This window comes from Corapipo altera, unplaced genomic scaffold (assembly GCF_003945725.1).
Source record: "Corapipo altera isolate COAL_440 unplaced genomic scaffold, ASM394572v1 45, whole genome shotgun sequence".
Classification (NCBI taxonomy): domain Eukaryota; kingdom Metazoa; phylum Chordata; class Aves; order Passeriformes; family Pipridae; genus Corapipo; species Corapipo altera.
This window is the reverse complement of record NW_020884877.1, coordinates 13,093,763-13,109,840: the sequence shown is the minus strand read 5'-3', so window position 1 is coordinate 13,109,840 and position 16,078 is coordinate 13,093,763. Positions and strand designations below refer to the sequence as shown.

Sequence of the window (16,078 nt, the reverse complement as noted above, 5' to 3'; positions counted from 1 at the left end):
CCAGAATTTTTGTAAACAGCTTCACCATACAGCATTGTCCACTTTTAAAACATACAGAAACTTTTTATTTGAAAAATTTCACTGTCCTAATACTTAGAAGCCAAGACTCTACATTCAGCACAGAGTAAATTTGCTATCATACTTGAGCAAAAGATGAACACTGTAGTGAAGCTAGACTCCTGGAAGGTGCTTTTGTGTCTGGGATGAGGTTACACACTGACGGTGAGAGCAGGGACCCATCTTTTCATGCTTAAAGACATGTCCCCAACACCTGCTATTACCCAAACAATATCTATTCACATTCAAACGGACAGGGGACTCCAAAGGGCCAGGGAAAAGAAAGCAAAGCAAAGCAGGAAGTCTGGTGAAAGCAATCATCCAGACCAGAGGACTGGACTGGAACTAAGCCAGCAAGAAGGGGATGAAATCAAAGGAGAGGGAGGTGGAATCTGGCAAAGACCCGTGGAGAACACATCAGCAAAGGAAAGGGTGGGGAAAAGCGTCTGGGACAGACAGAACAACTAAATGAGAAGTCGCTGGAATTGGTAAGATAGAAGATTACGAGAAGTCAATCGGCAATGTCAGACAATGGTGCTGGAAAGAAAACAGACTGCCATTTGGTTGATGGATGGTTAATTAATTTGTAGTCATTAATTAGTTTGTATAAGAAACAATAAAGAAAAACTGTTTATTAAGCAAACAACATGTACTATCCCCTACTACACTAGGTAAGTGCTCTATGTAAAACATATGCAATCCTCTAGCTGAAACAACCTGAGCTGTAAGATACTCTCCCTCAGTCAGGCAGTAACGATGCAGCAAGATGCCTAAATTCTGAATCTAGTTAACTTTGAGTATCTGACTTATCAACTTGCGTGTGCAAAACTCTATTTATACACGGAAAACATAAATCACCTCCTAATATTTTTTAAAAAATATTTCAGTTGCAAGGCAGGAACAAAAAGTGTAATATACTTTAAAAAAAAAATTATTTTCCAAATCTGTCAGCATAGAAGAGAACCTTAAAATCATTAAGCAGCCATGTCAAGAAAAGATCTAAATACCATGATGGCATTACTACTTATAATTATGATTTTAAAATTTCTACAAATACATTCTCAAATATATTTATAAGAATAAAATGTCTCTGCCTAAAGATCCATACCCACAGAAATACGATGGAGAACTGCAAGTGTCCATTCATTACTAGATAATAACTTTCTTTCCTAACTAGTTTAAAAGTGAAGGACCAAGTGAAGCAGATTAATTCATACTCAAACCTATTGAATCTTCCTTGTACTTGACCCTTGATATTTCTTTCTTCATGTCAGATTTTCCCACCCTCTCCATTTTTTTTTTAATATTTCGAACATCTGAAGCAATATGAAAAAGATGAATAGAAAAGGATTATTCACTCACATACTACAAGATCTAAGGAGCATCAAATGAAATTATGATGTGGCAGATCCAAAACAAGCATAAGGAAGTACTTCTCCATATAGCACATAGTTAAGCTATGTGCTATATGAAGTCCCTGCTTCAGGATATTGAGATGCCAAAAAGTATACTTGGGTTCAAAAGGTCAATGGTTAAATTTATAGAATAAAAATCAGTCAAAAAGTATTAACCACAAGTATATCATATCTGGCTTAGTCAGTTCTACAATAACAGATTGCAAGAAGCTGGATGCATACACTCTGCTTGCTTAATCTGTTCCTATAATCTTCTCTGGACATCTGTTAGTGGCCTGCCAGAAACACAATACTAGAAAAGACAGACCTTTCATCCAACCTAATTATGCCTCTTCTAGCTTAAGAACATTAAAAATGCGATAAAAACTAAAGGGGAAAATTTTATTTATTATGATATATATGCTGCTTTTCTAAATACATGGGAGTAAGATACTAACTTCCCTACCCCATCAACACCCAAATTATTTCTAACAGATTGTCTACCATAAGATTTTGAGAAACAATCCCTTAAAAATAACATAACATTTGGATATTCAACAAATCTGAATTATATTACAGAAAACAATGTTCAAAAATCCGTATCAAGTCTCAGACAATTTAGTTACAATGCTAGAAATACTAGAAAACCATTAGCAGCATAATCGGCTCTTTGAATTACAGTCTAGGTATAGGATGGTAAAATTCACTTGACTAGACCTGAGAAGTTGAGTCAAAACATCAGTTTATGCAGTTTTGACACATGTAGTATTCCTGGTTCTTGCTGCAAAGAGTAAGTCCAAAATACCAAACTAAACAGGATGCTAAGCACAGCCCACTATATTTCTCATTAATTAGCTCAATATATTTCATAATTGGAATCCATATTATGAGCCACTAAAAGCACCCTCTTTAGCAAGACTAAAATGTAAACCTTTAATTAGATGAAGGGCTGACAAATCTGATATCCTGGATTTACACGACATCCTGTGACTCAGAAACCAGTTTCAACTGATAATTAATAGGCTTACCTAGAACACTTTCATGGTAAAACTCAAATACATGTACACCATGTTGAGGCACTAGATCCACATAAAAAACATTAGGAATTATTAAAAGAAAAGTTGAAGTATTCATTTAGAGCAGAGCAATATGTATGAAGAATGGTTTCAGTGGATTCCCCCAGAAACATCAAGACTACTGTCATCTGATCATAACACAAGTGCGACTAACACAGCTGCCATGTCAGCTTCTCTTCAGGGGCTAGGTCTTAATCACAAATCAACTGAATGACTAATTCAACATTGTTAAAACCAGCAAGTAACTGCTTGGAGCCATTCCAGTTTTTACATCTTTCAAAAGGTCAATACACCTACTCAAACACACAATAGTCCTATCTCTCACAGTGTTTTCTTCTTTTCTTGGATTGAAAAATAACATGTTGGCACTTAAATGTAAGTTTGTTTTAACTAACAATTAAAATGTTCATTAATTCTGAAAGAGTGACCTAGTAAAACAAAGACAATTTTAGTTTTCCTCTCCACCCACAATCTCTCCTCTCCTTTGCTGTTTTAAACACTTAAATAGTTGCAAAAGTTGATGAAAACATTTTACAGCAGAGCATTTCCTGCATTAACCTTACTTTTGTTAAAGTAATATTATGAATTAAGCTCAGAAATAAATTTTTTTGAGACGAATGACTGGTCTAGATGTGCCTTGCATTTCAAATATGAATCTCTACCCCTCAAAATAATAACAAAAATCACAAAGTGGCATCTAGCAGTAAAATATATTCTAATCATTTACATCTGCTTGCACCACACAAATAACAGAAGTCTACCGTTAGCATCCTTCATAGAAAATATTTATTCTGCTCTTAAATATAAAAGCTATGTTGCATAAACAGAGGATTTAAAGCTGTGGCAGAGTGGCTGAAGGAAAGGAAATGGCAATCTTTCTGGCTCTAGTAGATGCCTTTCCCTATCACACAATGTTTCCCACTCATAAATACATGACAAATACTTCCTCAATCATTTTTTACGAGCAGGGATGCACAGGGGGTAGTCAATGGCTAGCTTGAGGGAAAATAGGAACAGCAGGAGGCAGAAACTGTACTGAAATGGCTATGTGGTAAATTCTCTTCTGGAACATCACTCAGATACCCAGGCTTTGATCTTTCAGCTACAATTACACTCACATCCACAAGATCTGGGTATACTTTTTAAAAACTAAATAATTAATTGTAATAGAAACAGTTAAACGGTTTCATTATATGACTCCTCAACTCAAACCTCTGATTTTTTACAAATTAAAAATTGCAATTTATCTGAAGATTTGCTTTCAATTGGGTTTAACTATGTCATCATCACGACTAGTCTCACAAAAAACATGGGGTGACTGGCGACAGCTAAATCACAGACTGGCGTCGCCTAAGTAGTCTGGCTACCATTAGGGTCTGGGAAATGGTATTTACTGTACAATTAGAGCCAGTGAGCTCTACCTGTAATCATCCAAATACAGGTGTGAGGATCCTTTTTTGGACAGGGAAACCGACTCATCCATTTTCACATAAACTTCCATGCCTGTACTGTTAGAGTAAACCTTAGGAAACCTCAGTGTCTGTACTTTGAAAAGAGTATCACCTGATAATAACAGAGCAAATATGACTATCCTGATCTTAAAAACTTCCTTGGGTAGAACCACTTCTTATTTTAAATTGTCCTACCCAAAAAAACATTTAAAGAAGGAACAAATTAGTTTAAAATTATAAAATTTGGCCAAACATGTAGAGCTTACATTATTATATTGGTTATCAAGTCTGTTCCAAAGTCTGTCTTCGGGGTTGAGAGGGTTGCTATTAAAATACGTTAAATTTTGTTCTTTAATACTAACACAAAATGTCTTGTAGTATCAAAAGGACAGTTTTAGTCGCAGTAATTTCACAGAATTTATTCTAATGATTTATTGGAGTTAACCATCTGACATTAATTATTGTTTTGGCTTCCAGTCTATGAATGTTTATTTTTCAGTTTAAAGCCTTCTCACTCTTTGATATCATATGGAAATGAGAATTTTTAATGGAAAATTGAAACCATGTGCATCTAAGTACTTAATGAAGTACAGGGAGAAACAGAGGGTATACTTTAGGAGAATTCAGATATTCCGCTTTAGATACTTTTGATTTGTTTGGATGAGTTACATGCATATATCTGTTCACAAACATACATTTATACATCTTCAAAGTATCTCACAAGTACAGTGTTTAAAATTCTGAATTTTAAGAAAATATTTGCTGTTTGGTTGTGTTTTTTTAAACTAAATAGGCTGCTGTAGATTTTTTTTAATCATATACTAACTACATAATCTGTTCCCTCCTCCACAAATCAAATATTTATCCTATCTAGAGCTTCCAACAACATGCTAAATGCTGTACTTCTCAAAAGTGGATTCCCACCATATGTCTACCATGTTAGGACTGGATCTTCATCCAGTTCACTGAATGTCTGATAGACTGATTTTGTAACCATCATATCCTTGAGTCATAATATTGATGTCAGGAATACTTGACTAAAACCTGAGCTGTTCATGGCATTAAAGCCCATCAAAAGAGGCCTGTAAACCACAAGCAATGTTCAAGCAGTGGCAAGAAAGCCAGGCATCCAACTGCAAAATGAAGATACTGTTAAAAGGTGCAATTTTGCCACAGTCTGAAACACTTCTGTGCAACTCACATAGTTTTAGTCTTCTGGCATTCAATTCATTCCTTTGGAATGAAAAAATATGTTGTTCAGACAGACAATCAGCATTATATAACATGATAAAGCCACATGTTTATTTAAATCAGTACTTCCAAATTAAATCTATTTTCTTCATAGTTAATGGATTCATGTAAAAACAGAAGGAAGAAAAGCATATTCCTTTCTGCAGTCAGGGTTTCACCATATGCATTGTACTCAAGCAGCACATCAGTGGGAGTATAACAAGTAACAGAGGCGCAAGATTAGTTTATATTGTTATTTTAATTAATATCCTTGGTGATCTAAATGCGCAAGGAATTACTGACCAGTGAAAAATGTGAAACAGAAACAAATTTAGACACTTAACCTGTACACACTCACCACTTGTTTTTCTTTCTAATGTAGTCTTTTTCAGAGAGATTAACCAAGTAGATCATCGGTTTTGAAGTAAAAAACAAATGTTTGTTCAAAACATCAATCTGGAAGTGAAAATATAGGAGGAGAATTTTAGAAGGAGATTATACCAACTTGAATTAATTTTATTATAATTTTCCTCATGGTATGTCTGAGAAGGCTACAGGATTCAAGTATAATCTATAAATCACAGGTAAACACAGAATCAGCTGATAAATTTAACATTGTATACACTAGAAAATCTAAAAAAAAAAAAAAACCACCACCACCACCACCAAAAAAAACCTTTAAAAAAGGCAGTAACAGGTAGCAAAATTAGAAGTCAGTTCATGGGATAATATTTATAACCTACCTCTTTGTCATTCCAATCATGATAGAAGCGGACAGCTTTCTTTTCATCTATTACCCACGTCCTGATTTTGCACATTACGTCCTACACAAGATCAAGAAAAAAAAAGTCAAAAACTCAGCTGGATATCAGACTATTCTCTCCCCTAAACAAGGCATGTATACATTAAAATTCAAAACATACACACAAATTAAAAATTAGATAATACCTTTTAGAAACAAGTTTTTACTCTCCCAGAAAAACAGAAATTGCTGCTATAAAAGTCACTAAAGAGCAATATGGATTATTAAAACCATACAAATCCCACAATTAGGAAGATAAATTCACAATACGCAAGTATCATCTCTTGCCACCAAGAAAATAAGCAGAGCTCATACAATATATGTAAAAATCAGTACATTTTAGATTGCTTTTCAAACTCAGTAAGACGCGACATTTCAGCATCCAGCGGGAGAGACCACGTACAATATAAACATGCCATTAAGAAAAGGGAATGGGTGGGACAAAACACAACAAATATCTTTTTTTTTTCTTCAAATTGTGAGCAAAAGAAATGGAGCCTATTATTGATGATCCACCCTCAAGAAATTAATTCAAATGGCCAAAGCCCTTTTTATTCCACATTAATTTTTCGCCAACACCTTCTCCCTCCCCCCCCAAAATGAAACCTGCCAAAGCCTCCATTACACAATGGCAAGAGCCTTGCACTGGTGACCTCCAACCAGCTGCATTCACTTTCAGAACATCTCTCTCGGCAGGAAATCTAAAGGCCTTTTAGTTAGCAAGCTAGTGTGCATTCAGAAGGAGTAACTGCAGGAAGAGCCCAATGTGCTTTGTTTCTCTGGCCTTTCTTCACAGAAAGATTAATCATCTGTGAAATGGAAACGGCAAACAGCAAGTGACACAAACTGAACCCTTCAAGCCTTTCCTCATCAGTTTTGTGGTCGTGAATCCGAAAGCTGCGTGTGGCACGGTTCTCCTTACAGGCAGGTGTTAATAAAAGGCTCTTGGGTCTGAAAGGTCAAACTTGGCTCTTCTAGGAGTAGTACATTTTAGAGTCGCCTATTTTTTGTTGTAGATAATTTATGATCATGCTTTAAATAATGCATTTTTTAAAGTTGTAATTGACGCAACTGAGCATTAAGATCTTTAAAATACAAGGAAACGTTCCCTAAACTGTTGAGCGCACAACATTTTTTGCACTTAATGCTGTGTGGCTGAAGTACATTTATAAACAACCACAAATAACATCAGTATTTACTACCGTCTTTTCTAGTCTTGTGGTAGCTTTAGTGGAGGAAAAAAAAAAAGAAAAAGAAAAAGCTCTTCTAAATCTTCAGATCCTGATTTGAAACCCTCCAGGAACAGGACTCCCCACAGATTTTAACAAGGAAGGGGCAAGCTAAAACTTTTAATGAAATCTAACATGTTCTGCCTAAGAATAATCACTTTTACTCTCCTATAACTGAATTTCACTCATAAATGTTTAAAAGTGGCTAATATAACACCATTTCCTACAAGGAGAAGATCAAAGTGCTATATTACAAATGCATTATGATTAAAAAAGCACTGTGCAGCTTTGCTATTAACTGTTCTTTAAACCCTAAAAGGCTTCCCATAGATCTCACTTGGCACTGCATATACAACCTTTGACAAGTAATGTAGACCATTTTTATTCATTGCCTAAAATTGTAGGCAATTATGTGCGTCACACTGGCCACCTGCAAATTCTGAATGCCTGCTCCAGTTGTCAGAGCAAAAAACTAATGTCGGAGGGGATTAATCTAGGGGGAGAGAGTCCTCTTTAATGGCTCCAGCAGGTGAAATGGCCCAGCTGGTTACTATGATGAGTGGCCAGAACAGCTTATGTAGAGACATGCAACAAGATTACACATAAAGAAGAAAACAGTGGTACCATCTTATCTTTAACCCTATGTGCTTTTTATTTTTTAATTAATCACTATAAACAAGATAAGGGAAGCAATTCTATCAGTAAGTACTTTTCATTTAAGATCTTTATCTTCAGCTTCTCCTAAAACAGACATATCTAAAAATCAACACAACAACCAAGATTCCTGTTCAGCAGTGAAGGAATTCTGGTGACACACTATTTTGGATTTTAAACTAATTCTGTAGGCACCTACCAGGTGGCTTTCAGCATTACAGTTTCCTCCCATAGCAATGCATTACTACATATAAATTGGAGTTGATAAAAAACTGACAGAAAAAAACCCACTATCGTACAAGTTATCAAAGCCAAACTTTCAGGCTTAAGCAGAAATTAAGTGTTTTCTAATCACACTGTAAGGGGAGCTATATAACACAGAACCTCCAGAAAATTTCAAGCATCAACACAGCAAATAAAGTTTGGCCTTTCTAAAGCCTATCTAAGCACAGAGCTGCCAATCAAAAACCTCTCCTCCACATTCACCTGCTACCTACAGTAACACATCTAAACCCATTTTGGCACTGACTTAGTCTTTCTAAGTTCTCATTTAGGTACCTGACTTGATGCTGTTTGAAACTGTTGTTCTAAAGAGTAATTATACGGACAATTTCCACGGGGAAGGCAGACCAACAACTGCATATGCTGGGGGGAACCGACAGCTGTATACTTGCCAGTTCTCTTTTGGTTTTACAGGGAAGATGGCAAAGTATTAGAAAACCTTCCTTAGATAAAAGGATGGAAACTTGTAAGCAAGTACAGCATTTATGTATGAAGCTGGCAAAGCAGTGATACAAAGATTTCTCTGATGCTCTATCTGGGCAGCAGTCACACTATGCAGAATATAAGTCCAGAAACCTAAAAATGGGACAGATGAACTCAGATTTCCCTGTCAATATGAAGAAAGGCAAATATTTCCATATATTTCTTTTTCACTCAGTTGCCCCAATACTCCGAACAAACATGCAAGAAGCACACTTTAAGATTATATCTCATGTAGTACCATTTTTAGTTTTACTATTTGCTTCTATCTAGGACCGGTGAAAAACTACGAACTAACCTTTTTATCTTCACTATCACTGTAACAGTCATTTAAACACATTTAATCACTACTCTAGTTAACTTCAAGACGCTTAATAACACAATACAGAGCAATGATCCACTTTGTTTCATTAGATCTGGCCTCCCCAGTTGCACACTTCGAGGTCAATCTGTCACCAGCAGAATGATCCACTTTGCCTTGTCTGATGAGAGGGGTACTCTTGTTGTTTTTCAGTTACCAACATTATAACAATCACCATTCAAAAGGCTGCCAAAAAAACCTCCGAAATCCAATTTACTTACAGTTGTCAAGGCATATGGAATACAGCAAATTTCATGAATGTCAAATGTAATTGTTTTAAAAATCAGTTAATTTCTGACTATATTCACGGCAAGATACTTAGCACATGTGCTTACTTAGTATATTTAGCCATATGCAATACAGTGATTTTAATTTATGTCCTGCTCTCATTTTCTAAAGGCCACACGTAGTCAGCCCACAAATGCTAAGCAGGACTTTAACAGTAAGTCCAGTAGTATAAAATAATGAAATACATGTAAATTGCATATAACAGATTTACCAAGACATGCTCATGAGACACTACTGTGTTGAAAAATGTGCATACATTAATAAACTTTCTGGATGAATGATAGTAATAATGTGTGCCAATGCCAAATTCTTCTTACAGCATGAGGGACTAAACTGAAGCTTGGAAAACTCACTTGCCTACTTGGCATCAGAGAATTGTGATTTTTTTGTTGTAAATTAGCAGGGCATGTAATTAACTTCCGCAAATTTAATAAAGAAGTAAGCAGTTGTGAGGATTATCACTTCACACTTCAAAGTGCAAGTGAATTCTCTGTGATCCTGCAGGCAGTGCAAAAGTCTCCACTACTACTGTGAGTACAGTAGGCTTTTTCCCCCATCAAGGGAAGTATGGATTGTTTCTCAGTGCATTTATTCATTTCCTTCAAAACTTCCAAGATGTAATAACTTACCATCTCCCAGTAAAAGCTTCAAAAGCAGTTAAATACTTTTTATTAAAGTGTTTCAATGGCCTAAAAATTTATTATTTCTACTGCTCTGCTGCTTGAGAAAGCTATAAGGCGTACCTAAAACATTACCTGTAGCTCTTGGTTAGCTCTTCATTTCACACAAAAGTTCAACAGCATAGCATATCAATATTAAAGGTGATGGTGTATAACTAACATATGCTGACTTCCCTAAGGAACCTGCTACAGTGGTGTAAGGTATTTAATTAGTAAATCACTGCATACACTAAATGGAGTCAACCCCACCTCACCACCTAACCAGTAGGTCTCAGAATGTAACTGTAAATAGAAAATCCAATGAATGTGTTTCCAGTGTGGCTCCGAACAAACTTTGCATTTCTCCAATAATCATCTTTCAACGGGCAAAAAAGACCATGTTAATGACACACAGATTCTGAGAATAGGAAATTACTAACAATGTGAATTGTGTGTAGTGACCAGAACTGCAACACAGATTTAGTGAAAGCAAACAATGCTTTTCAGTACAATACATTGAAGTTCATACACTTGCTGGGTGGGGGACAAGGGAGGGTGGATACGTTATTTACCAGGTAGATGACTTCTCTCTTGGTAGAGTGACTGAGAAGCCTGGAAGGTCACAAGCAAGTGAACTGTATTGTAACTAAAAGACTAATAGAATCTTGGAGTATAAAAACAGGCTAATGTCCATTGTGAATAATTCCACACTTATCTCTCCTGAAATACTGACAAACTGGAGGAGAAAAATAAGAGGTTTTGAAAAAGTGCTCATACTTGAAGACTTGGTGTTCTTAAATCCTATGTTTTTATACTTATTGCATTTTAAATATATATATATATAATTAACAAAAAACTCACATAGTACAGGGTTTTTCACACTAGCATGCTGAAGCTTGACAAATACAGGCTAAAGCTGTCTTATTTCTAAACAGTAAAGATAATTAATCACTGGTATAGCTTATGTAAGTTGAAGTAATTTATCTCTAGCCCAAAAATATTTAAATAGAGGTTAATTTTTCTCCTAAGAGACACATTCTATTTTCACCATGACTGTAAGAATTAAACTGGGATATGCAAGAGATCAAACCAGATAATAATCAGTATTTTATCTGGCCTTCAAAATTCATATGATGGTTTTTCAGATACAGATGGAGAACAATGCTATTTGAGGTACTCATAGCTAGTTTAACTGTGCTGCACTAAGAGCTATTTATTGAGTACACACAATTTTCCTTGTTAGCACAAGGTGTACGGTGTGCACTGTGCCCACAGACCCTCCATTCAGTTTTCCTTGGAAATCTCTTCAGTTCTACTGAGCATAGACTAGGTTCTCTACTTTTCCTGGAGGTTTTCTGGTGATTCAGAAGTGTGAGGTTGAAGTGACAAAGTAAGAATTTATTTTAAAAATACTGTTTAGAAACAACAGTATTTTAAAGGACAATTAAGACAAATTTTGCAGTTTAAAGAAAAGGCTGGTTCAAGTTTTTCCATGGTGTTAAGCACTTAAATAAGCTGTAGCAGCTGGGCACAGGAAAGAGAACAAGCCAGGTACTGCATCAACTGGAGTGACAATAAGCTAGTTCCTCTGTGGTACAAAACAATGTCTAATCTCTTACAATTCCCTTGCTCACTGACTTTAATGAAAATACAATGGGAGAAGTAATGGATTTAGGACAAGTGTACTATCCTTTCTTCTATTTAATACCTTTTAACAGAGCCTATACAAGCTGTACATGATATAAGATTACTTAGAGCTAGATACCAATAATGTTTATGAAACCACAACAAGTACTTTCACCCGAAACATCCTACAGGCTTTCCAGGCCATGTAATTTATGTCAATAATCCCCAAATTCTCCTGCATGGGTCACCCTTGTGGGCTCTATGGGGTTATACATAAAATGACACAGTCACTTGTCGCTTCTCAAAGAAAAACAGGCAAGAATACAGAAAACAGTCTATCTACAAGTGATTATTTCTAGCAGTTCAGAAATTCAGAATAGGGAAATCACACTGAAAAGTAAAATGGAACATCTTCCGTACAGTTTCACTAAACTTTTCTTACTGCACTTATTATATATTCTTACTTACACTTATTTCCAAATAAACAAATGTGAATGCATTTGTTGTAAATGTGAATTAAGCCAAATGAAAATACAACTATGCATACATAGAGTTATTTTGGTGTATGTACATACAATGTATGTAAGTGGCTCGGATCTAGACATACCCAGGCAGACATTATTTACAAAAGTAATTACTTTAAGCCACTTGTCAAATCTACACAGGAAAGATCAGCCTTGACAGAAAGTATTTAAGCACTGACTTCTCTTTGTCTACTGATAATACCAAAAGAATCCAAACGTGTATTTACACATTACGTACTTTTAAGTCATGCTTTACTACTGATTAATTCACAAACATCTGCCATGAATATTTTCCTGCTACATTCAAAATGTTCTCCAGAATGAACTTTAATTTCCTCTAAATACCACATTAAGCACAGTAAATGGTCCACTCAAGATTTTAGGCATAATTACATGCATTAAGAATATAAATATTTTCTCGATTCCCTATGATTTAAGTTAGTAATTGTAAAAGCCATCGGCAGAAAGTATGTCAACAGTGTACGTGTAATGCTGTTCCTTTCTTTCCATTTCCAGTGGAAGAAACAGGTTTCTCAAATTCTCCTCTCACTAAAGGAGGCCAAAGAAACTGGAAAAAATATCATACGATTCATTGCTGTATTTATCTTCAACTTGGAGTGAAAGAAAGGTGAAAATTCCCAACTGACATCATCAGTTAGAGGAAATAAGAGTTCATCCATCCGTAAGAACTCTGGCAAGCGCTTGCAGCACGAGGTCAGCGAATTCTGCTTGGCACCATCCCATTCATCAGAATATTGCAGGAAGGAAAGATTTTCATCTAGTATATACTGGTAATAATAAGAAACTGAATCTACCAGCTCTCTGCTGTACATGAGTATCTCCCACACCACACTGGTGATTTTAACAACAAATGATGAACAAAAAAATATCTTTCAAACAGTTGCTGTATTTTCAGGAGAGGACCAAGATATTAAATGTAAAGGAGGAGAATGGAGGAGATTAAAGCTACCTAAAATGTAATTAGGAAGATTTTGCTTTACTCATCATAGTACATATATGCTGAAAAATACAATGAGCACAGGCAGAGTGTAAGTATCAATTATTAGTTCATCGCCCATCACAGTAACAAACCAAAGCTTGATGATGCCTTTCTTTTAAACTGAATATGCACTAGATGATTCCTGTACCACTACATTAAAAAGGAGTCTCTAACTGCTCTTTTCATAACTGCAATTACTTTTGCTCTTAAAAAATGTGTTTGATTTGAAAAACTAATTTTTAAAGACTGACTTTAACAGTGGAATTTATGTATCTCGCAGGACTTGTGAAAGCACCCTGTTCAACTGAACACTGGAAGTTCAAATGCAGTGAACAGTGATCCTGACCTACTGTGAAAGCCACCTTTCAACTGAAAATTGGAAGCTCAAACACTGCAGACATTGATACTGACCTAATGATTTTGTCTTCACATCACTAACATCAATAATCTGCATCAACTCAACTACACAAAGTATTCTTGGGGTCAGATGTATGAATCACAATACCACTGCCTAAGAATTGTTCTGTGCTGGAATTCAAGATTTCATGCACTAACAAAGACCTGAAGGAATATCTTTTGCAGAGGGTGAGTCTCTAAGGACTAGAATTGAATCATACTGGAAGGGTAATGGAATAGAATCCTGTAATAATGTTCACTTAACTATATCAGATGATATTAACTTGAAGATTTCTGTCTTCATGACTGAAAAATCTCATAAATTAAAAGAAATTTTTTTAAACTGATTTTAGAATTTGCACATTCTGATCTATAAATTCATACATACTTGAATTTTATTTTGAAATCTCCTGCTATCCAAAATGAAAGATGAATAATAAGCTAATAATACAGTTAAACTCAATATCTACCTCATGTCTCTGCAGATACAAGTATCAGACAGATTTAAAATATAAAATCAAAATTACTCTGATTGCTTTCTGAAATTATATATGCACTGTTCTAATACATGCAAATAACAGGAGTGCTTTTATTCTAGAGTATCTTTTCAGAAGGTTATAGCCAAAATAATATTTAAAGGTATACCACATCTGAAAGACTAGTACCCTTAGTAATAGCAGACAGTCATTCCTAAGAAGGCAGTAGAAACAAAACAGACAAAAATACATGTGTAAAGGAAGCTATTCCAAGCTCATGTCAACATCACATGTTGCTGATCTTGGACAATATTGTGCCATTGATTTTTAAGTAGAACTTGAAAATTATTTCATTGATGGTTCCTTAACAACAGTTGGCTATTTTATTTCTGCTGACAGGGGATTGAGAAATCAATTCTCTGAGAGACAGGATGAACAGTTAACACTATTCAACTGCAAAAGCCAGGTCACTGCACAAAGGTGAACTTACCAACTGTAGGCAATGTGGGCTTAGGTAGAAGAAAAATTATAATTACCAAGTTATAACACAATGCAAGGCAGTGGGCAATCAAATACAAATCTCAGATTTAAGTGCTGTCGACTGATACACACTGTCAATTTTCTATTTTTCTCCTCTTAAACCTTTTGGAGATTTCAGACTACCAAGTTACCATTGTGGAGGCTTACTGATAAAGAGAATCCTCTAAAGCAGACAATTCATATTTATAAAATAAGATGAAAAACTTCTACAACTCTCAACCAGTTAAAATTCTTAAGAAATTCTCAAGTGTCTTCACTTAAATTGCTCCCAAAAGGATGGGGGAAAGTAAACAATAAAAAAAGAGAGACTAAAATTCTTACATTGTGCCTTAAAAACAAAATCAAAACAATCCACGAATACCAGGTTTTTTTCCCTGTAACCTCCTAGTTTTCCTGAAAGGGAAAATAACTGGGAATACTCAGAGCATAGACAAGAGCTGCTTGTTCCACACCTCTGCTATGGTAAGAACAGACTAATAGCAATGGCTATGTATTATACCAGCAAATAACTTCAAAAGGCAAATCCTGAGAAGTTCTCTCCCAGTCCTGTCCCATCCTCCCTTTTTTTGAAGACAACCTGTTTGGAAAAAAGTATTAATTCCAGTCCATACTGTCTCTTAATGATTTTTTGGCCCTGGAAAGAGGAAGCCTTGAACAGTAGCTGCAAGCCACATTGAAACACTACAGATTGTGCTGGACACAGAACTGTCTCTGTGGCCAACAAGTTACCTGCAGAATGCAATGGATTCGTGAAGTGCAGGATGATCAAAGAGCCAAAATACACTCCTAACATTTGGTTCCTGCTTTAGAGAGGAGGCATAATCTTTAACTGCTTTTTTCACCAATCCCATACGGTTTTCCTCCTAGACCAGTAAGTCACTTACTGCACAGTCAATCCCACAGTATAATATATAGAATGCAACCACAGGCCTTCTCTGCAACACAAAACATTAAAGGAAAAGAGGCAAAGTAAAATCTACAGCAGTGCCTCACAACCCAGTGGTTGAACATCTAAATAAACCCAGTAGTGGTTGGAAATGCCCAAGAATTGCTGTTACAGTCTTACAGTTACACAATTCTATTTGTAGAAGGTGTGTAACTGGACCTAAGGATTGATTTACCAGGAAAAGAAAAGTAACTAGGCAGAGCTTTCAGAGGCCTTTACCACTAAAAAAGTCTATTTTACGAAGGCCTACTGTCTACCTTACAATTCAAGCATACAAGTCACAATAGAAGACAAGCAAGAAGATTCAAGATCAGCAGGACTCAGGCATTATGCCCCACAGCACTTTCCTGAAGAGATTCCCTAGTGACTATAGTTCCTATGTGCAGCCTTTGTCTCAAGGGGAGCATTAATTTGTCCCCCCCCACTCTGTTCAGCCACCCCTTCCCATTACACAAAGGCATTTAATGCCTTTGAAACCTCTATTGTTGTTGACAGTCAATTGAGACTGGTCATGTGTAACATCTGTTACTGAGAACACAACTGGTAGGGCAACACAACTTCAAGAACCTGGTGTGTTCATAAAAAAAAAAGGATTAAAAAACCCCAA

General features: G+C 35.8%; 1 protein-coding gene across 2 annotated transcripts in view; it reads right to left on the bottom strand.

Moving 5' to 3' along the window:
- The window catches only part of OLA1 (Obg like ATPase 1), a 118,068-nt gene that overhangs the window by 33,053 nt on the left and 68,937 nt on the right, over window positions 1-16,078 (bottom strand). For both annotated transcript variants that reach the window (XM_027637105.1, XM_027637104.1), the window contains exons 6-7: window positions 5,952-6,032; window positions 5,567-5,664 (exon numbers count right to left, since the gene is read on the bottom strand). In XM_027637105.1, coding sequence (XP_027492906.1) covers window positions 5,567-5,664; window positions 5,952-6,032 — 179 coding nt within the window. The remainder of the gene's footprint in view (window positions 1-5,566; window positions 5,665-5,951; window positions 6,033-16,078) is intronic.